At 46.1% G+C, this 20,802-nt stretch overlaps 1 protein-coding gene across 1 annotated transcript; it reads left to right on the plus strand.

Annotated features, from left to right (window-relative positions):
* The first annotated feature begins 6,700 nt into the window (after window positions 1-6,700).
* HAS3 (hyaluronan synthase 3) lies at window positions 6,701-20,728 on the plus strand. Its single transcript, XM_007477355.3, has 4 exons — window positions 6,701-7,422; window positions 11,198-11,818; window positions 15,832-15,933; window positions 17,269-20,728. Exons 2-4 carry the CDS (start codon window positions 11,198-11,200, stop codon window positions 18,190-18,192), a joined length of 1,647 nt encoding a protein of 548 aa, XP_007477417.1. The 5' UTR covers window positions 6,701-7,422; the 3' UTR covers window positions 18,193-20,728.
* Window positions 20,729-20,802: the final 74 nt, after the last annotated feature.

Here is a 20,802-nt window from a genome sequence, read left to right on the forward strand (position 1 = left end):
AGACCGTTCCGCCCAGCCTCACTCCCGTCCAATATCTCGACACGCGTCCCTCATTGGGGTACGGCTGGCTTTTAAAAAGGAAGGAAGAATAACAAGGCTCCGTCTGGTCACAAGGATGCCCCCAAATCTTAATTAAAGTAGCTGCTGTTATGATCCCCCCTTTACAGATGAAGAAAGTTAAGTGATGTGGGAAAATCCGAAAGGAACAGTCAGACCAAAGGCGGCGAAAGCTATAGGACCGTCTCCTCCTATTCAACCCATGGCTGGGCCAAGATCGTTGGGATTTCCTTCCCCTAGAAACATAACCATACCCAAGAGCCCCCCTAAAACACCTGGTGAGCAGCCTCGGGGAAGGCAAATAAAATCAGGGTCAGACACTTTCTGGATTTAATAAAAAAAACTCCAGGTTCAGGAAAAAAAAAGTGAAAGAAAGTTAAGTGACTTGTCCGAGGTCACGCAGCCCGGATTGGAAGAGGGGTCTTCCTGACTCTAAGTCGCTGAGACAAGCAGAAAGGGTAGATCTGGAGAAACCTGGGAAGACTTCTCTGGACAGTGAGCAAAACCAGGGGAACCATTTACATGGGCGACATTGAAAGACTTGAGAATTTGGATGAATGAAAGGACTAATTGTGACTCCAGAAGACGTATGACGGAGGGGGTACGAGGAAGAGATGCATCTTCAGACACAACCCATGCTCCACAAATTGGCTTTGCTTGACTAGACTTATTAAGAGGGAAGGTTTTTATTGGGGGGATGGGGGGGGCAGTGTGACGGGGAGGTGGGGGAAGGGGGCGATAGTGATGTGAATCAAAGAAGCCGGCATCCCCCCAAGATGTTTGTAGGTTTTAGTGTTATAAAATTATTCACTTACAAAAATGAATACTATGGAAATATGTTCTGTGTGATGATACATGGATAACCCAGATGGAACTGCTTGGCAGCTCCGGGAGAGGCAAGGCAAGAAGGGAGGGAGACAATTTGGATCATATAACTTCAGAAAACTCATATGGAAATTTCTTAAAATTAAATCAATAAATAATGGAATGAATAAGCAAATAAATAAATAAATGGGGGAAATGAAATGCTTACAAAAATACTAGGAGACCAGAAAGAAATCCAAAATAGGACACAGACAAGAAACGTAGTATTGAATTTGATGTTCTCTATTTAAAAAACAACAACAAAACCCAAACTGTGTGATAGGTTCATTCATCGTTTCATGCACAATTTTATTTTTCTGTCCTTTGTATATATAAATGTTGGTTGATAATTAACAAGTTCATAATAAAAAATATCTTAAAAAAGCAAACACATCTCGCCTACAAGCCACACCTCTGTGAAACCACCTTTCCCTGATCATGACTCCCATCAGCCTCCCTGACTCCCTCCTCTTCCCTTGCAGTTAATATCCCATCACAGTTTTTCATTTGGTGTGTAATTATGCACTATTTGACATTGTAATTCATGTTTACAAGAGCATTTGTCTTGTTCCCCTAATCTGTAAACTTCTAGAGGCCGGGACCGTATTTTAAGCTCATACAACCGCCGTCATTGGCTCTCAATAAATATTTGTCAGCTGAATGGAGTGCAGGATTTATCTCTTCTTACTAATGTGATAAGTAAGGACAGGTGTTCCAAGAGCTTAGCCATGTGGAACCAGGCTAGAAACCAATTCACATGCATTTGAAGCCACATTTAAAAAAATAATCATTGGAGTGGAATTGAGTTTACTTCTAAATCCCTGGTGGTGAAGCAGAGATAAAATTAGGCTCTATCGAATATGTCTCTTAAAAAGGTTCTCCCCTCCTGCTAAGAGATATTTGTAAAAGGGCCTCACACATTGCCAGTTAATTATCTGAAAATCCATGTGGACACATTTTCTATGCAAAAGTAAGGATTCCCTTATCTGGGTAATAGCACCGGGTCTCTACTCAAAGAAGATCAGAGAAGACAATTTGCTCCCTAGAGGAAGCCAGTTAGTGGGGAAAGTTTCTCAGTTATTCCCTTTATGGCATTCCTTTCTTTAAAAGTGCTGTTCCCATAAGATGGGTCTGGTAGGCTGAAGAAATAGTCTGAAAGGAAGAGTTTCAGAATTCAGTTTCCCAAATGGAATCAGATAAAGAAATATAAATTAAAACAACTCTGAGGTACCACTTCATACCTATCAGATTCAATCAGATTGGCCAATATGATAATAAAGGAAAGTGATCCATGGTGGAGTGGATGTGGCAAAATTGGGACACTAATGCATTGTTGGTGGAGTTGTGAACTGATTAAACCATTCTGGAGGGCAATTTGGAATTATGTCCAAAGGGCTATAAAACAAGATGTACCCATTGATTGATCTAATAATCTACTAAGTCTGTATCCCAACGAGATTTTTAAAAATAGGAAAGGAGCCAAGTGGAATCAGAGAAGCTGAGGAGGCAAAGGGGACTGATATTTATAGTTCCCTTCTTCTAAACTTATTAGCAGCAGACTACAAGCAAAGCAATCTCAAAAAAGCTGCCCTGAAAATTACCATCTTAAGACTGAGCTTAGTTCTGAGAGCCATTTGCTAAATGATTGATTACTTTATTGAGTATTTTTGGTCCTCAGCTCTAGGTGGAACATGGGGGAAGGAATTGGGTGGCCACCATGCTAAGGAGACAAGACTCTGAAGACCCATCCCAGTTCTTAGGAGTCTATCATTCTCTGAATCCTGCCCCTCTTCACCTCTGTACCACCTCTGCTTGCCATGACTGGACAGAAGCTTTCCTTGATTCTTCTTCTAGGTTCTGGGGTTCCCTTCTTCCCCAAATTATCTTCTGTTTGCATACCCACAATGGCTCTCAAACATTTTGGGGGTTTTTTTTGGCTCATGGCACACAACAACTACTTAAACTGGTAACACTATAAGAGAGATGGGAAACTAATGCATATGTTTAACTTTTGATTAAAACAACAACAGTGGGCTTTTGATGGAGGCATAATGACAAACCAAGTTTCTTCAAATACATGAGAATTTGCAGGATTTGGTATTGGTGGCCCTTTCTCCTCCACAGTCTCGCCTTCCTTGGTTTCCGTGATGGTGTTGTCTCCTGGCTCGCCTGTCTGACAACTCCTTTTATTTCCTTCCCTGGTTTGTTCTCTTGCCATTCCTGAAGTGTGGATGTGCCCCAAGGCTCTGTCCTTGGTCCTCCTTTTATGCATCCCTATGGCTTCAATAATCACTTCCAAATCTATCTACATATTTAATCGAATTTTCTCCCCTGAGTTTCATCCCTGGATCTATAGCTGCCTGATGGATAATTCCTCCTAGGTATGCCACTGGCACCTCAAACTTGAAATATCCAAAAATGAACTCCAGCTTTTCATCTCACCCAATTTCCCTAGTTCTGTTGAAGACATCACGGCCATCCTCATCACTCAGACTGGAGTCCTTCTCCCCCATGATCCAGTTCAGCTCATCAACAAGCATGATGCAGGGTATGAAGTGCTAAATGCTGAAGATAAGAAGAAAAAAAAAAGGAAACTCACCTCAAGGAGTTTACATTCAAGGGGAGGGACATGGAATAAAATGTATACACAGATAAATAAAATCAAGGTTGTTTGAGTAGAGAGAGAGTCCTAACAATAGGAAGGATCAGGAATGGTTTCACAGAAAAGGGGGTACCTGGCTTAAACCTTAAAGGATGATAATAATAATGATATTTAGGGGATAGCTGGGTAGCTCAGTGGATTGAGAGTCAGACCTAGAGGTCCTGGGTTCAAATGTGACCTCAGATACTTCCCAGCTGTGTGACCCTGGGCAAGTCACTTAACCCCCATTGCCTAGTCCTCACCACTCTTCTGCCTTGTGGCCAATACCCAGTGTACTGATTCCAAGATGGAAGGTAAGGGTTTTAATTTTTAAAAAAATTAATAATAGCATTTATGTAGCATCTTAAAATTTGCAAGGCACTTTACATGTTATCTCATTTGGTACTTACAACAACACCTTGTGAGGTAGTTACTATTATCATCCTCATTTTACCAATGAGGAAACTGAGGTTGACAGAGGTTAAATGACAAATTTCTAAAGTGGGATTTGAGTAGTTCTTTCTGCCTTCCAGTCCCAGTGCTCTGTTTTATCACCTAGCTTAGGGTTCTAAGAGGTATAAATGAGGAGGGAGTACATTGCTAGAATGGGGGAATTCTTGTAAGGAAGATATGCAACATCTAGTCCTAGACACAAACAGTAGTCTGACTTAATTGGAATTTAACATGGCCTTAGATTGAAATATTGGCTGAAATATTCAGAAGGAAACACAGACAAGGTTAGCTTTGAAAATGCAGATTTATCATATACCTTAAGAAAATCAAACTATATTTAATAGAGAATTGCTGCTTTGTGAACAATCTTCCTGCTCTAATTTAATTTTTTATATGGAAATATTTATTTTATTTGAAGTTTAAGTTCAAAGAAAAGTAATCTTTTTTCCTTAAAGAACTAGATTAAAGATTAAAGATTAAAGAACTAGAAAAAAGATTACTCCCCCACAAAAAATTTTCCTGGTCCATCGGCCACCCTACCCCCCCATCAAGCAAAAAGATTCAGATTCAACATTATTTTTAAAAATCCCTTCTATCTGCAAAACATTGTATTCTCCCCCCCAAAAAAAATTTCCTAGAACACTTTTTTCATCTTTGACAGTTTTATTGTTGTTTCTCATTTTTTAAAAAAGATGTTTTATTTTCCTGGTTACATATAGTATCAATTTTCATCATACGTTTTCTGAAATTACAACATCCAAACTCTCTCCCCCTGCCTTCCCTCCCCTTCTCAGAAATGGTAAGCTGTTTTGATCTGGGTTACACATATATTATCATACAAAACATACTTTCATATTGGTCATTGTTGTAAGAGATTACTCATTTAAAACTCAAACCACCCAAATAAAACCTTAAATAAAGTGAAAAATCAGATGTTTTGATCTGCATTCTGACTCCTACATTTCTTTCTCTGGGGTAGAGAGCATTCTTTGTCATAAGTCCCCCAGAATTGTCCTGGATCATTGCATTGCTGATAGTAGCTGAATCTTTCACAGTTGATAATATTGGTTATTGTGTACCATGTTCTCCTGGTTCTGATGATTTCACTCTGCATCAGTTCATGGAGATCTTTCCAGTTCTTTCTGAAGTCATTCTGTTCATCATTCCTTATAGCACAAGAGTATTCCATCACCATCATATCCTACAATTTCCTCAGTCATTCCCCAATGGATGGATGATCCCTCAATTTCCAATTCTTTGCCACCACAAAGAGTGCTGCTACAAATATTTTTGCACAAGTAGATCCTCTTCACCCCTTTTTTTCTCTTTGGGATACAGATCTAGTAGTAGCTGAAGTAGTTTACAACTCCACTAACAATGTATTGGTGTCCAGAATACGTTTTCATTCCCCTACTTTGCCCCATGACATTCTACCTCATATTGGTCCTATGTACATAGTTATAAATAATAGTAACATTTATATAGAACCTTAATGTTTAGAAAGCACTTATAAACATTACCTGACTTTATCCTCCCCATTCTGAGAGATGGCTGCTATTATTATCCCCCACTTTACAGATGAGGAAACTGAGACAGGCAGAGGTTAAATGACTTGCCCAGGATCACACAGCTGGTAAGTGAGGCTAGATTTGAATTTATGTCTATATAATTCATCCTATGAAGTATTTGGGGAGCCCCTTGGGCAAATAGCGTGTCATTTTCCTCCCTAGATTCCAGCTTTTAACTTGGGCTGGCCCAAAGTTTGTGGAATTGAACTAGATTCCCTGAGTTTTATAGGTACACACCCAAAGTCTCCAAAGCTCCCATTGGAGAATTCAAATGTGAGGTTCAATTTATTTTTAGTAAATTATGATGTTCACATTCTACTATTTTTAAATTCGAGTTCTAAATCCTCTCCCTCTCTCTAGCCCTCCCCTGTCCACGGAGAAGACAAGCGTTGTGATAACAATTATACGTGTGAAGTCATAAAAAACCAATGTTCATCCAAGTCATATTTCCAAAGAAAGTGAGAAAATCTGACTCTCCCTCCAGAGGTAGGAAGCATTCTTGCACCGGGAGTCCCTGGGAATGGTCTTGGCTCCACGAGTGACTGTGACTGTGCATCCAAGATCTCCGGTTCTTCTCTCTTCACTTTGCATCAGTTCATACCGGTCTCGCCAGGGTTTTCAGCCCCTCCGTCCTCTCTCCCAGCCCAGGACTATTCCGTCATACTCCTGTACCGCAGCTCCTTCCGCCAGCCCCTCCGTTTCCAATTCTTTTCCGCCACAGAAAGAGCTGCCAGGAATATTTTTGCACAAACGGGTGCTTTCCCTTCAGTCTCTGGGGTTCAGCCTTGGGAACGGCATTCCTAGTCAGGGGCTGGGCACGGCTTGATAGCCTTTTGGGCCACTTTCCAAACTGTTCTCCACAGGGTCGGCCGTGACTCTGTTCATCACACCCCTCGTCCCAGTGGTTATGGGAATCTGATTATTGTCTCGCGGTTCTGCTGCGCGGCCGTTCTGACTCCCCCTTTTTCTTGCAACCGGGGAGGGCACCGCTCCGTTCCTTTGGGCTAGGACTGTGCCGCAGACCGCCAAAGTTTGGGGCGGACTTTACAATTCATCCTTTTGGGGTGAGTCTTTGTTGGGCGATGCTCGGGACTAGGTGGCGAGAGGCTGGAGCGGGGTGTGTAGGAGCATCTCCCGGGAGGATCTGGGTGCTCTTCCGTAGCCGCCGTCCTGAGGAAGGAGTTCTGGAAAGCCAAGGTGGGGGCGGCGGGGGGGAATAGGCAGGAAGGACCTCTCAGCCCCGGGAGGGAAGCGGAGCTCTCGGCTTCCCGTGGAGAGACAAATCTTTCTGGGCGAGGTTGGGGCAGGGGGCAGGACGCCGAGGAGGCAGAGCCTGCGTGTGGAAAGGCCTCTGGGCAGCCCGGGGTTTGGTCCCGGACATTTCACGTGGTGTCCGGAGGAGGTACTGGGCAGCCCCCGGGAGCCAGCAGAGGGGAGGAAACCTGACGGCAGCACAAATCCCCGCGACCTAAGGAGCGGAGGGAGGGCTGGGGTGCCCCCTGCCGCGCTTGGGGTACCAGGGCGGCCGCCGTCGGGGGCTTGGATGCTAGCTATGCTCCGCCGGCTCCGGGACGGGACGGGGCGGGGCAGGGCTCGTCCCCCGCTACCTCAGGTCCCTGCGCCGGGGATGCCCCCTCCCCAAGTTCCTCGGCCCCAGGCGCGTCTCCCGGCGGGGGCGCCCTTGGGTACTTAAGAGCGCGGCGTCCCAGCGGGGCGGCTCAGTCGGCGTGTGCGGGCGGCGGCAGGGGCGGAGGAGAAGGAGGAGGACCAGGAGGAGGGGCATGGAGCAGCCGCCGCAGCCCCGCTGATCCGCCGGGAGACTGAGCAGCCGGCCGCAAGGTGAGCTCCGGGCTGCCGGGGGGGAGGGGAGAGCTCCGGCCACGCCACGCCGCGCCTCGGGGGGCCACGCTGCAGGGGGCCCGCCGCTCCCGGCTGCGCCATCTTCAGTCTTCCCGGCGCCGCCGCCGGCTCCGCAGCCCTCTCCCCACTGACCCCTCCTCCCTTTCTTCCTCGCTCCTTCTCCTCCCTCCTTCGCGGAGCCCCGTTTTGTGAATGAATGAATGAATGAAGCAAAGAAGGAGAGGGGGCGGCGGCGCCGGGAAGCGGGCTGGCTGGGGCGCCCCCCACCTGCCAAGCCCCCAGCGGCCGCCCCCCGCTAGTGCCTCTCCCGGGCACAGCCTGGGACCGGGGCCGGCGGCTGCACGTGGGGCCCGTGCCGGGCCGAGCGCTCTGGGCGCACCTGTCCGCCCCGCCCCACTCCCGCCCGCCGGCCCGCGGAAAGTTTGCTGGGGGCCGGTCCGGACGCGGAGCTCGGGAGACCGTGCCAGGGTGAGGGGCTCCGGAAAGGGACTGGAGAGCTTATGCCTTGAGGCGTGCTTTGGCACCTGGGGCAGAGCCGCGGGCGGCAGCGGTTTGTACCTGGCCATCGCGGGGCTGAATCGGTCAGGGCTGCCCCAGTGCCAGGGGCTGGGCAGTGCCAGAACTGCAGTCTGGAGAGCTCTAGAGCCAGCAAGGGAAGGAGAAAGTAGTTGCACCCCCACCCCCCCATCCCATGTGCATTCCCTTGTTCCTTTATAAAGGGGGTCGTTTGGGAGCTGGGGGCACCAGGTAGAGGGGGGGGCAGCTTTTGGAGGTCGTGCCTCCTAACTTGGCAGGCACGAAACCTGGCCGGCGTTTCCTAGCCCAGGCCTTTGAGGAGGAAGGGTTTTATGAGACCTTAAAGGTGGTGCCTTTGTTTGCATTTTGCCACTTGGGGAAAAGCTGTAGGGACTGAAGGGGCTCGTTTGGGCTTTCCTTAAACTGACCCTTTTCTTTGTGCACGCTCCCTTCTCTTAGGATGGCTGAGGCAGCACGGGGCTCTAGTTGGGGGAAGGGTTGTCCAGCATGGATTCTGCCCGGGGCGGGTTGGGACATTTTTTAAAAAGTCCTCTCCCACCCCACGAGTTCTCTCAGGCCCCTTCTCCCACAATTGCCTGTGAATTTGTGCCGGGTTCAGTGCCGAGACAGAGGGCAGCCCCCTGAGGACGGGAGAATCGGGCTCTTTCAGGTGTCCTGGATAATCCCTTCAGCGTGGTGACCCCTGACGGGTGAGACTGTGGCCCTCCTATTTGGGGCATTCTAGAGCTGGGGCCCCTTGGTGTTGGGGAGTTTCTCGGCTGCAGATAAGAGCCGGCCCCTGCCGCACAGGCTATAGGAAAGTGTTAGGGGGTGGCACAGACCTTGCCTTCTTGTCGGGGTTTGGAGTGCAGGAAAAGTACGGGAATGCGCTCCTTGGGATGAGGAGAATGGAGCCGTCTCCGAGGTGCCCCTTCACGAGGATCAAGTAAGCCCAGATGCTCTCAGAGCTCCTTAGATGAAGCTATTTCTTGAGGGATGAGAATGGATTGGAGGGTGGAGGAGGGGGCAGAGGAAGCAAGAAGCTGTCTTGCCCTTCCTAGAAGCAGCTGCCTGGATGGATGGATGAGTTGGGCTGCCCTGATTCACCGGCAAGTGGCTTCTGGGACCGCTTCTCTCCAGGAGATTTCCCAGGATGGGAGCAGATTTGCATCAAGTCAAGCGGGAAATGGGCTGTGCTGGGGTTGGTCTATTGGTTAGGAGGCCAGGCTTGAAGTAGACAGCCTGCAGGCCCAGAGTCAGGAAGACCTGAGTTCAAATGTGACCAAAGACCCTGCATGACTCTAGGCAAGGCTTGCCTCAGTTTCCTCATCTGTCAAATGAGCAGGAGAAGGAATTGGCCAACTAGACCAGTTTCTCTTCCAAGAAAAGCCCCATAGGGGTCAGCGTGAACAACAGTTTGTCTGTTGCTGCTTGGTGGCCTCCATATAATTTTTGGGGGGTCCAGCTATCCTTGGGTGGGAAGCTCCTGGGATAGGGATGGTGATGTGCTGGGTGATTCAGGCTCCTCTGTGGCTGCCTGCATGAAGCAGGCTGGAAGCTAGAGCCACTTCATTTTCTCCAGGAGAGAGGGAGTGAATGGCAAGGCTGCGAACAGCAGAGGGCCAGCCCGGGGACTGGGCAGCCCCGTGTTCACTGCAGTGGCAGCAGCCTCCTCAGAGGCGCCGCAGCAGCAGCAGCCCTCCTCCTGTCCTTGCAGTTGCCGGGGCCACCGGCTTCCTTGAGGGCTTCCCACACAGCTCACCTTCTCCCTGCCCTCAGCATCCATTTCCTCCCCCCTCCCTCGGACTGTTTTCCTGTTTACTTTCCCGCTTGGTCTCAACCCCCTGCTCAGGAAAAGGAAGGGTGAAAGGGCGCAGGGAAACTTTCTCTCCATTTCTTTCTGTCCTTTGTTACCCTTGGGTGCTTTTCTCTCCCCTCCTCCCCAGCCGCCTGCCGGCTTGCCCCCTACCACCTCGAAGATCCCCTCCCCAGGAGGAGCTGTTCTTGGTACGGCTGTGAGAAATGGAGGCGCTTACTGGGTCTTTTGCTCATACAAAGGATCCCAGCTAAAATCCCTCCCTGTGCGGGAAGACTTTCCTGACTCCTCTTCCTTCTCAGGCTTCCCTCCCGCTTACTTTGTCCAGGGCTGTTGGCATGCCAGGTGCGGGGGCCAGGGACCCTCTTTTGCCTGTCTTTGTGCCCCCCTCCCCCGAACTTAGCCAAGGCACTTCTCTCTTCTCCTTGGCCCTCCTCCTCTCCCCACCCCCACCCGTGGAGAAGCTTGTTCTTCACTCTGGTCTCCCCCAAGAGATTTCTTTCCATCCCAAAGCGCTAGCAGACCAGTTATCTGAAGGCTGCCAAAGGGGCCCGTATTTTCGTGTCCTGTTAATGCTCTCAACTACTATTTGGGCAGCTAAGGTGGCTCAGTGGATACAGTGCTGGGCCCGGAGACATCTTCCTGACTTTGAATCTGGCCTCAGACACTTCCTAAACTGTATGACCCTGAGCAAGCCATTAAGCCCTGTTTGCCTCCGTTTCCTCATATGTCAAAAGAGCTAGAGAAGAAAATGGCAAATCTTTGCCAAGAAGACCCCTCCCCAGTGGGGTTGAGAAGAGCCTGATGTGCCTAAAACAACAACTCTGGTCAACAATGGGCTCCCCACACAGGAGATGCTTTTATGGCATGCCAGGAGGCCTTTCCTGGTCCTTCATCTTCCTCTGCTGGTGCCTTCCTTCTGAGATCACCTTTCACTCACCCTGTGGATAGCTGCCTTTTATCTCCATCGGTAGACTGTGAACTTGTCGGGGCAGAGGCTCCATATCCCAAGGGCTTCACACAATGCCTGGCACACAGTGAATACTTAATAAGCCTTTATGGTAGCCTACCAGGGCCACCTCTGTAATCCCTGCTGCTGGGGGAGGCTGAGGCTGCTGGATTGTTTCATTTGGGGAGTTCTGACCTTCAGGGCACGGAGCCAATTGGGGCCACATCAAGTCTGGCACCAGGATGGTGGACCCCTTGGAATGGGGGCCATCCGGCTCCCTAAGGAAGGGGGAACCTCCTCTGAAAAGGGAGCAGGGTAAAGCTCCTGTGCCAATCGCTACCGAAAGCTGGTCTGTGAGTGGCTGTTGCACTTTCAGTCTGGGCAAAATGGGAAGCTCCAGGTTAAAGAAAAGATATATGTGTGTGTGCATATATATATATATTGACTTTTATTCTGCTTTTCTCTTTGAACAGATGCCAGTCCACCTGAGCACAGCCCTACGGGTAGTAGGCACCAGCCTCTTTGCCCTGGCAGTCCTGGGAGGAATCCTGGCTGCCTACGTGACTGGCTATCAGTTCATCCACACAGAGAAGCACTACCTCTCCTTTGGCCTCTATGGCGCCATCCTGGGCCTGCACCTCCTCATCCAGAGCCTCTTTGCCTTCTTGGAGCACCGGCGCATGCGTCGAGGAGGGCGACCCCTGAAGCTGGCCCCGTCGGTGGCTCTGTGCATTGCTGCCTACCAGGAGGACCCCGATTACCTGCGCAAGTGCCTCCGGTCTGCACAGCGCATCTCCTTCCCCAACCTAAAGGTGGTGATGGTGGTGGACGGCAACAGGCAGGAGGACACTTACATGCTGGACATCTTCCATGAGGTGCTCGGCTCAGAACACACAGGCTGCTACATCTGGCAGAGCAACTTCCATGACGTGGGAGAGGGCGAGTCAGAGGACAGTTTGAAGGAGGGTATGGGCCGTGTCCACCAGGTGGTTCGAGGCAGCACCTTTTCCTGTATCATGCAGAAGTGGGGCGGCAAACGGGAAGTGATGTACACGGCCTTCAAAGCCCTTGGGGACTCCGTGGATTACATTCAGGTAGGGGAGCAGTCAGGAGGCAGACCCTAAAAGCCAGTTTGGGTGATTAGGGGAAGATGGGAAAGGATGTATAGGGAAACCTGGAGGACTAACCCCATTGCCTGACAACAAATGAAGGATGGAAGGGAAGGAGAAACAAGCATTTATATAGCACCTGCTATATGCCAGGCATTGTGCTAAGAGCTTTACAAAGACTTGCATTTGAGTCTCATAACCCTGGAAAGTAGGTGCTCTTATTGTCATTTTACAGTTGAGGAAATTGAGGCAGAAAGGTTTGGTGATTTGCCTAAGGGCAGATTGGGTTTGAACCCAAGTCTTCTAGATTCCAATGATTTATCAGCAGTATTACCTAGCTGCCTCTGATTATGAATCCTATCTACAACATCCTCAATACACAATCATCTAATATCTACTTAAACCCTTATCATTCTGAGCCTCCATCTCCTGCCCAGGGGCATATGGCCAATAAATGGGAATGAAGATTTGAACTCAGATCTTCGAACACTAACTCCATTGCTCTATACCTGTGCCACCTAGTAGCTTGGTCAGAGGATCAAAGAAGTTAGAGCTGGAGGGGGGCTTAGAGAATATGTGGTCCAGTTCCCTCCTAATAATGATAAAGAAACTAAGGCTCTCATACAAGTTAAGTGGCTTCCCAGGGTCCAACACACAGCAGGAACCTAGTAAATGCTAATATATTGCAAAGATGATAATTTAAATCTGGATCCAATATTCTTCCCCTCTGTTTCTTCATGCCCATAAGGCCTCCCTACCTCAAGGAAACCTTTGCTTAGATGCCTAAATTGGAAGGCAGTCAATTGTGGGCCTACTTCCAGTTAGTAATGGGTGAGTAACAGTGGTTAAATGTTTCCCTATTAAATGGGGAGAAGAGCCTTTCTTCACCATCTAACACTGTTCCTTACCCTCTTCCTGTAAGGTGACAAACATAGAAATAGCTTAGCAGTAGCCCTTATAAGTTTGGGGAACTTGAAGCTGAAGAGTTCTGGAGAATAATCTAGAAGTCATGTTAGGGTCCTGGCTCCTTTGATGGACTCTATTTACAAAGTCAAGGTTTTGCTCATTCAGAGTTTTAGATAATGCAAATAATCACTAAAGGAAGGCTGTATCAAAGACCCTTTTTTCTTTATAAATATTTGTCTCCTAAGTCTCAATTTTCATGGGCTCAAACCTTGCATTTTAGGGAGAGAAGCTGGGTTTGGAAAAATTCACAATTGTAGTTTATCATGGCACCCTTTATAGGAACTGCTTTTTATTTATTTTTTGCTCAGGAACCCAGAATTTCAAATAGAACAGTGTTGCTCTGGTTGAAAGTTTCTTTAGAAGTACATATTGGTCCATGTTATTGTCCACAAAAGTCACTCCCCTCTTTGAAACCTATAATCCCTAAAGAAAAATAGTTAAAAAGAGATCTCACTTCCTGTTTGTTTTGTTGGGTCAATGAGTAGCTCTGGTCCAGGTGTCTATTGTCCTTCCATTTTATTGCTGTGGGATAACTACCTAAAGACAGAATTAGCAAAGGATAATTGGTACTGATGGATTGTGGATGTGATGTTTGTTAGTAAACTTCAAGCAGGTGCATCTTTTAAGCCTGACCCAAGATTTCAATTCATGTCTCTTCCCAAAAGGGGAGAAAACCACATGACAAACTCTAAAACAATCCAGTTCAGAGAAATAGCTTTTTACATCCATATCCTGATTCATCCAGGAATTAATCCCTTTAGAGACAGTAGGAGCAGAGAGAGAAATCATTTGAAGTTGCAGAATAAGGAAAAATAGGAATGAATGAATCCTGGGTAAGATATCCTAAAAGTTCAGGGAAGAGGATTGTGGGAATCTCATCTTAGTTTGGGTGATTTCCCCCAGGAACTTGGGGCTTGATGTTAGCTTACTCTAGACTATCCCATTTGTAGATTACCCTGGACTCCTTTTAATTAAACTATGCTTGGAATATAGCTCCCACAACCCACTCATTGGCTATATATTATGGTTTGTTGGTATGTCTTATTGCAAGCTGAACAAAGAATAAAATGGTAAGCACTTACACTTCTGGGTAGAGCACTGGGCCCAGAATCAGGAAGACCTGAGATCAGATCTGACCCTTGACCCAGGACAAGGCATTTAACTTGTTTCCTCAGTTTCCCCATCTGTAAAATGAGGATAATAACAGTACCCACTTCAAGGGTTATAATGAGGATTATATGAGATGACTGTGAAGCTCTTATCACAGTACCTATCACAAAAAGCAAATATAAATGTTAGCTAGTATTATGAAAGTTTTTAGCAATTGGTAGAAATGGAATTTTACAAACTTATCTCTAGGTATTTTTTTTCCTTCAAATTTTGGGAGGAATGACTTGAAATTTTAAGCAAGTGTCAGTTAACCATTCATGCCTAACCTGCTTTCTTATTTGAAACTGAGTAGGCTACGTGTGTTATTTTGTTTCTGAAGAGACTAGGTTTGAAGTCAGCAACTGGATTATTGACTGAGCTAGTCTCAGTCTTTGGTCCTAAGGACATGAACCCAATGAAAGCTGGGAGGAGGCAGAAGTGGCAGACTAATAGTAGGTTTTATCAAGTACCTAAATGTGGAGGACAGTGGTTTTTTACTTAGACCATAGATCTAACTTGGAATTCTAGGGAGCTATTTGACCTTGAGCAAATATAAGCTCCTACTTAACCTGGACCTTGGTCTCTTCCTCGCTGGTAAAATGAACCAGACTAGTTGGCCCTTGCCTGGTCCTGGCTCTCTCCTGTAACTTGAGTGGTCCTTTCTCCTCATCTCATTTACAGATGAAACTTCCCGTATGGGAGCTTCCAGAGAGCAGGGACTCCACTTCTCTCTTAATATTCCCAGTGCCTTAGGTAATATTTTGTACAAAGTTAACATTTAATAAATGCTTTTCCTTCATTAATTCTGAGGATGCTAAATTTAATGTCTAGAGATGAAGTTTGTGGGTTTCTGTCATAGGCACAGTTTAGAAATAACAAGGGAAGGCTCTGGCAGCTGCTCTTCAGCAGCTCTGGCTGGTCCCCCTCTCACAGTGTAGAACCCGAGAGTAAAAGGCAAAGGTTGGGGTAGAGTAGAAATAATCTCTTGATTTTGGTCTTATTTCCCCTTTGCCATCATTGGATTATTCCCAAGAGTAGAGATTACATAGCTACCTTTTCTTTTCTGAAAAAATCTAAAAGAACATTCAAGTCTCTCAGCTACCAAGGACTTCTGAAGCTACTACTAAACCCCTCCACCTGATAGCCTTTGCCTCTCTCTGGAATTTTGCTTAGTAAAAGTTCTTAATTTCATAGAAGCTCTAAGCTTCCCCTGCATATAGATGTTTAAGCTTGGCAATTTACATTGGTAGCTAGAAATCTTCTTTGTTCTGCTCAGGTTGCTCTATGCTCAGTGGCTTACCTACATTGCCAAATTTATTGGACTTTCCTTCTAACCTCGATGTGTTCAAATGTTGGACTCTGAATGGAGTTTACACCAAAGTTTCCTTGGGTTCTGAGATATTGATTGAGCAGATCAGTCAACTATCACACAACTTGTTCCTAGACCTCTGTTCCCCCAAATAAATGAAATTTTAACTATATTGGGGCTGGATTACAGGAGCTAAAACTAGCTCTCATGCTGGGTGTATTTCCTCTCTTCTTCAAGGTTTCCATCCAATAGCCTTGGAGATGGCTCCTGATTAGGAGCTAGGTGGCTCTTCCCATCCTCACTACTTGGTGTGTAACTGAGAATCCCAACCCTACCTCCTTTCTCTATGTAGAGGCTCCCCCACTCTACCCTTTGCTCACAGTATCAGGTAAATTATTTGAAACTAGATATTGCCAGTGAGGCCTATAACTTTTATCTAAACTGTCTCCCTCACCCAAATGTAAAATGGTACAGGCAAGGAAGGTTGGGGAGTGATGAAATGCAGAGTAGTAGATGGTCCAAGGGTCTTTGGTCTAGGTCTAAGAAGTGCTGACTGTGTGCTTTACTCCGGCAGGTGTGTGACTCAGACACAGTGCTGGATCCAGCATGTACTGTGGAGATGCTTCGAGTCCTGGAAGAGGATCCTCAAGTGGGTGGAGTCGGGGGAGATGTCCAAGTAAGACATAGTTAGGGGTTTCCTAGGGCTGGCCTATTGGCATTTCTACTTTTTAGTTTGATGTGGCCAGAGTGAGCATTGTGGCTCTGTGTCTTCCTAGAGTAAAGCCTTGGGATTGCAAGAGATTGAAGTTTTCCCTCTTCCCATGTGGCTTGTGGGTTGCTTTGGAGAGAAGAGAATGGGATTTGGAAGCCCTGGATAGGGAGGACCCCATTGGGGAAAATTTGTACCACTTGACAAGCTATCAGGTCCTCCAATGTCAGTGGCTACTTTTTAAGAGGGGACTCTCTTGGGGTGGAAGGGTCATGAATGAGGAGAGACTCTAAATGAACACCCTAATACAAATACCAACAACATGGAAATGGGTTTGAATCAAGGACACATGTGATACCCAGTGGAATTGTGCGTTGGCTAGGGGAGGGACTGTGGGAGGGGGGGAGGAAAAGAAAAGGATCTTTGTTTCCAAGGAATATTGTTTGAAAATGACCAAATAAAATAATGTTTAAATTGGGGGGGGGGGGGAAGAGGGGACTCTCTTGTACTAACTCTTCAAGAAATTCAGAATTCTCTTTGGAGACTAAAAACCTCTATGGGATCCACCATTCAGTTAAGGAGATTCTCTTACAAGAGATGAAAAGCTGAGAGAAGCTTCTTTCTTGGGCAGAGGTGTGGAGATATGCCAGTCAATTAACATTTATTAAAGACCTATTGTGTGCCAAGTCCTGAACTGAAGTACTGGGGATTTAATGCATGATAAAATAGGAGCTCACCATCTAATAGTAGAGACAGCATGTAAACAATGATGTGCAAGCAAGATGTAGATGAGATAAAAGGGAGATAATCTAAAAGGAAGACACTAGCAATTAAGGAGGATCAATAAAAACTTCCTGTAAAAAATGGGATTTTAGCTAGAACTTGAAGGAAGCCAGGAGGAAGGAGAACATTCTAGGCCCCAAGAATAGCCTTTCTTTTCTAGTCTGTTACAACCACGATTTACTATCATAAGGTTCAGGTGCTGAATCAGTTTGAAGTTAGCAAATAGTGGCAAACAGCAGTGCAAAATTGGAATTGGGTGCCTAGGAACTTGACTGTTTCCTGCTACCCTGAAATTTTCCTTCTACACTAGCAAACCCCAAACTGGCTGCTAGAAATTCTCCTTAGGAACCAAAGTAGCCCTTTAGCAATATGCTGTTCCATGTGACACTTACAGATGCTTTGGACTAGAGAACCACTGAATAACAGAAAGATCCAGATGCTTTTGTTTGTTGTCTCAAGTTGGCAGAGAAATGAAGAGTGTATTGATGAAGCTAACAATGTTCTTTGGTTTCTTTTTAGATTCTCAACAAGTATGACTCCTGGATCTCTTTCTTGAGTAGTGTTCGGTACTGGATGGCCTTCAATGTGGAAAGGGCCTGCCAGTCCTATTTTGGCTGCGTTCAGTGTATAAGTGGGCCCTTGGGCATGTATCGGAACACCCTTCTTCAGCAGTTTCTAGAAGACTGGTACCACCAGAAATTCCTGGGCAGCAAGTGTAGTTTTGGGGATGACCGGCACCTTACCAATCGAGTTTTGAGCCTTGGCTACCAGACTAAGTATACTGCACGCTCAAAGTGCCTCACAGAGACCCCTACAAAGTACCTCCGTTGGCTCAACCAACAGACCCGCTGGAGCAAGTCTTACTTCCGGGAGTGGCTCTACAATTCCCTATGGTTCCATAAGCACCACCTCTGGATGACCTACGAGTCTGTGGTGACAGGTTTCTTTCCATTCTTTCTTATTGCTACTGTTATCCAGTTGTTCTATCGGGGCCGTGTCTGGAACATCCTCCTCTTTTTATTAACAGTGCAGCTTGTGGGCATCATCAAGGCTACTTATGCTTGCTTCCTTCGAGGCAATGCAGAAATGATATTCATGTCCCTTTACTCTCTCCTTTACATGTCCAGCCTCCTGCCAGCCAAGATCTTTGCCATTGCCACCATCAACAAGTCTGGGTGGGGCACTTCAGGCAGAAAAACTATTGTGGTGAATTTTATTGGCCTCATCCCTGTGTCCATTTGGGTAGCAGTCCTTCTGGGAGGGCTGGCTTACACAGCTTATTGCCAGGACCTTTTCAGTGAGACAGAGCTGGCCTTCCTAGTCTCTGGGGCCATCTTATATGCCTGCTATTGGGTTGCACTCCTTATGCTATACTTGGCCATTATTGCCCGACGTTGTGGAAGAAAGCCTGAGCAATACAGCTTGGCATTTGCTGAGGTGTGACCAGCAAGGGTAGCTCTTTGAGCAATGTGGGATAAGTGCAATGGGCAAGGGTAGGGAAGGGGTAAACTTGACTCCTACCAGTTTGAGAAAAGGAAGTGGGGTGGGCGGGAGGGAGGGAGTGCTGTGTCCTTGTTTTCTTAACTGTTGTCCAAAGGACAAGTTTCAGTGCAAAGGAGTTTGACCTGCAGTGTGGCTTTGGAGCACCAGTCCAATGACACAGACCATGGATTCGAATGAAACCGTTATCAGGTTCCTTGGACACTGAGGCTCAGTGGCCATGTTTCCTGCCTCTGCATGAAAGCAGTGGACTCTGGGGAAGGCTGTTTTCTTTCTTGAGGCCTGAGTGTAAACCTGGGCAGAGTGTGCTATGCACATTTGAGGATAGCTTCCATTTAGTAGTAACTTCTTGGTGAGTAAGCTAGCCCTGCCTGAAGGCAAACCAGTCATGGGCAAATGGAAGAGCTGGGTCAGCTCAGTCTAACACCACAGCAATAATATGGCCCTGAAGATATAGGCTGGCCTCTAGGAATCGGGATACAGAATCTGAGGATGGTGCTTTAGTTTGAAGACCCTTAAGTGTTCCTTAACACCAAAGGAGTAAACCAAACCGGCAGGGATTAAAAGTTTCCGGTAGCAGTTAAAGGAGAATTCATACCAGAGAGAAGAGAGTATGCATGTAAATCACCTGTTGTTTTAATATGCTACAGCCCGTAGTAAATTCTAGGGATGGAATGGATGGAAAGTTAAAGAGTTTGAGATTAGGGCTGGTCCAGCTTTAGTTGTATAAATGTGATCCTTTGTTGCTTTTTTGATGTCTAGGTCATTGCTGGCTCTTATTGGTCAATCTATGGTCTCTGAGATGAGGCTTTAGCCAGTAGCCAAACTTGGAAAGGAACTGGGGATTTAGGCACTTCAGGTCCCTTTACTCAAGTCCTGAGCTATCACAACTTCCATTTTTTCCTTTTTCCAAGTGCAAGAACTTCAGAAATTATAACAACCATTTAAAGCCTACGGTTCAGAAGTCATCTAGATCTGTGATGGGTCACAACTTTCTAACTGAACCACTTCTCTCTCCTTTCAGATGGCAGGTGAGTCTGCCCAAGACTGGTTGTTAATTGTTAGGGGTGACTAGGGACAGGTAGTAATATTTATGAAGCTGCTTAGATTTGAATTTCAGGTTGATTACAACAAGCTATTGCTTATTTTACATGAACTCCACACTCCTGTTATCCATAACCTGCTATCTGGATTCTACCAATCAACAGATTAGTTTACAGGTCCAAATCTTGTCTCTTAGATGTCAATTATGCCTCCACTAATAGGTTTCTCCATCCTATCCCCCACCCCCACCCCAAGTATTTTTTCAGCTTTCTCATAGCAAAGTTTGAAAACCTTCAGCCTTATATTAGTTTTGCTTATTTCTAGGCAATATAAAACTAGGAAACAGGGTGTTTCCAGTTTCTACAGTTCTAGTCTCATCTCATTGGCAAAATCACCATCAGCAGTCTATTCTCAATTCTTGGGTTTAACACAGACCTTTATTTCATCTCTGGCTTGAGTATCCATGTTTGGTAAGACCATGGTAGTGTTGCTGAACTTATTCTTCACTACTAAACCAACACGAACAATCAAAAGGAAGATGACTAAGAAAAAAAGTCTAAACCACCTGTTGCTTCCTGCAAGGGAATGAGATGTGTTAAATGGCAACTGGGTCAACTTAAGGTGCTTTTCTTTCCAAATGAGTTTGTGTCTTCAGGGTGCTGACAGAAGTGGCTCCATTAGAGACCCTACACTTACTGGCAGGAGCTGCTAACACCAGATCAGCTCATCAAAGATGAAGAAGAGGCCAGAGGCAATGGCTTTAGGGTTCAGACTTAACTAAGGGCTTACTTTTCTCAAATTTACTTAAGAGATGGTTAAGGAAGGAATAGGTCTTTCCTAGCTGTCCTGTTATAAGAGTTCCTCTAACCTTGCTACTGTCATCACTCTCCCAGGTGGAAAGGGAGTCAAGGCAGATAAGTGAGCTTACAACTTTCAACCTCGACTGGTTTTTCTAAGTTATTTTTTTATATTTTCTGTAAAACACACAAAACCAAACATCTGCTTTATCCCTATTTCATGTAAGGGAAGAGACTTTATATTAATGAAAACATTTGGTTTTTCTCTTAAATCTCATTTTAATGAGGAATTTAGGGTTTTTCTGATCTTTTGTATTTACTTATTTCTATGATGATTTGTAAATTATTTATTTTTTACCTGCATTTTTTTCACTTTTCAGAAAGGCCAAATTTTTTATACTATGATGTATTTGTCAAATAAAGAAATTTGCACACAAGAACAGTAGTCTTGGTGTTTTCTCAGGGCTCTCATCCATCCCTTTCTTGCTATTCAGTGTGAAAACTTAGATGTCTACCGGGGAATGCCAAACCCTAAAGCTGAGATAGGCCTACAAGCCATAGGTATATCAGGTAATATACCACTCTATATCACGTAGCATGGCCATCATTTCTCATAAAGCACCAATAAATCAGGTGTCCCAAGTAAAGAGTTCACTATGCTCAATACTGCTTGGCTCTTTAAGCGAGTAAGAATTGAAATGTAATTTCCATC

The sequence above is a fragment of the Monodelphis domestica genome, chromosome 1, assembly GCF_027887165.1.
Source record: "Monodelphis domestica isolate mMonDom1 chromosome 1, mMonDom1.pri, whole genome shotgun sequence".
NCBI classification, from domain to species: domain Eukaryota; kingdom Metazoa; phylum Chordata; class Mammalia; order Didelphimorphia; family Didelphidae; genus Monodelphis; species Monodelphis domestica.

What these genes read in the sequence shown, in the direction of transcription:
- HAS3 (XM_007477355.3), top strand. Translation starts at nt 11,198, where the DNA reads ATGCCAGTCCACCTGAGCACAGCCCTACGGGTAGTAGGCACCAGCCTC. An exon ending in ACTCCGTGGATTACATTCAG is followed by an intron (nt 11,819 to 15,831) that starts GTAGGGGAGCAG and finishes TTACTCCGGCAG; the next exon opens with GTGTGTGACTCAGACACAGT. An exon ending in GAGTCGGGGGAGATGTCCAA is followed by an intron (nt 15,934 to 17,268) that starts GTAAGACATAGT and finishes GTTTCTTTTTAG; the next exon opens with ATTCTCAACAAGTATGACTC.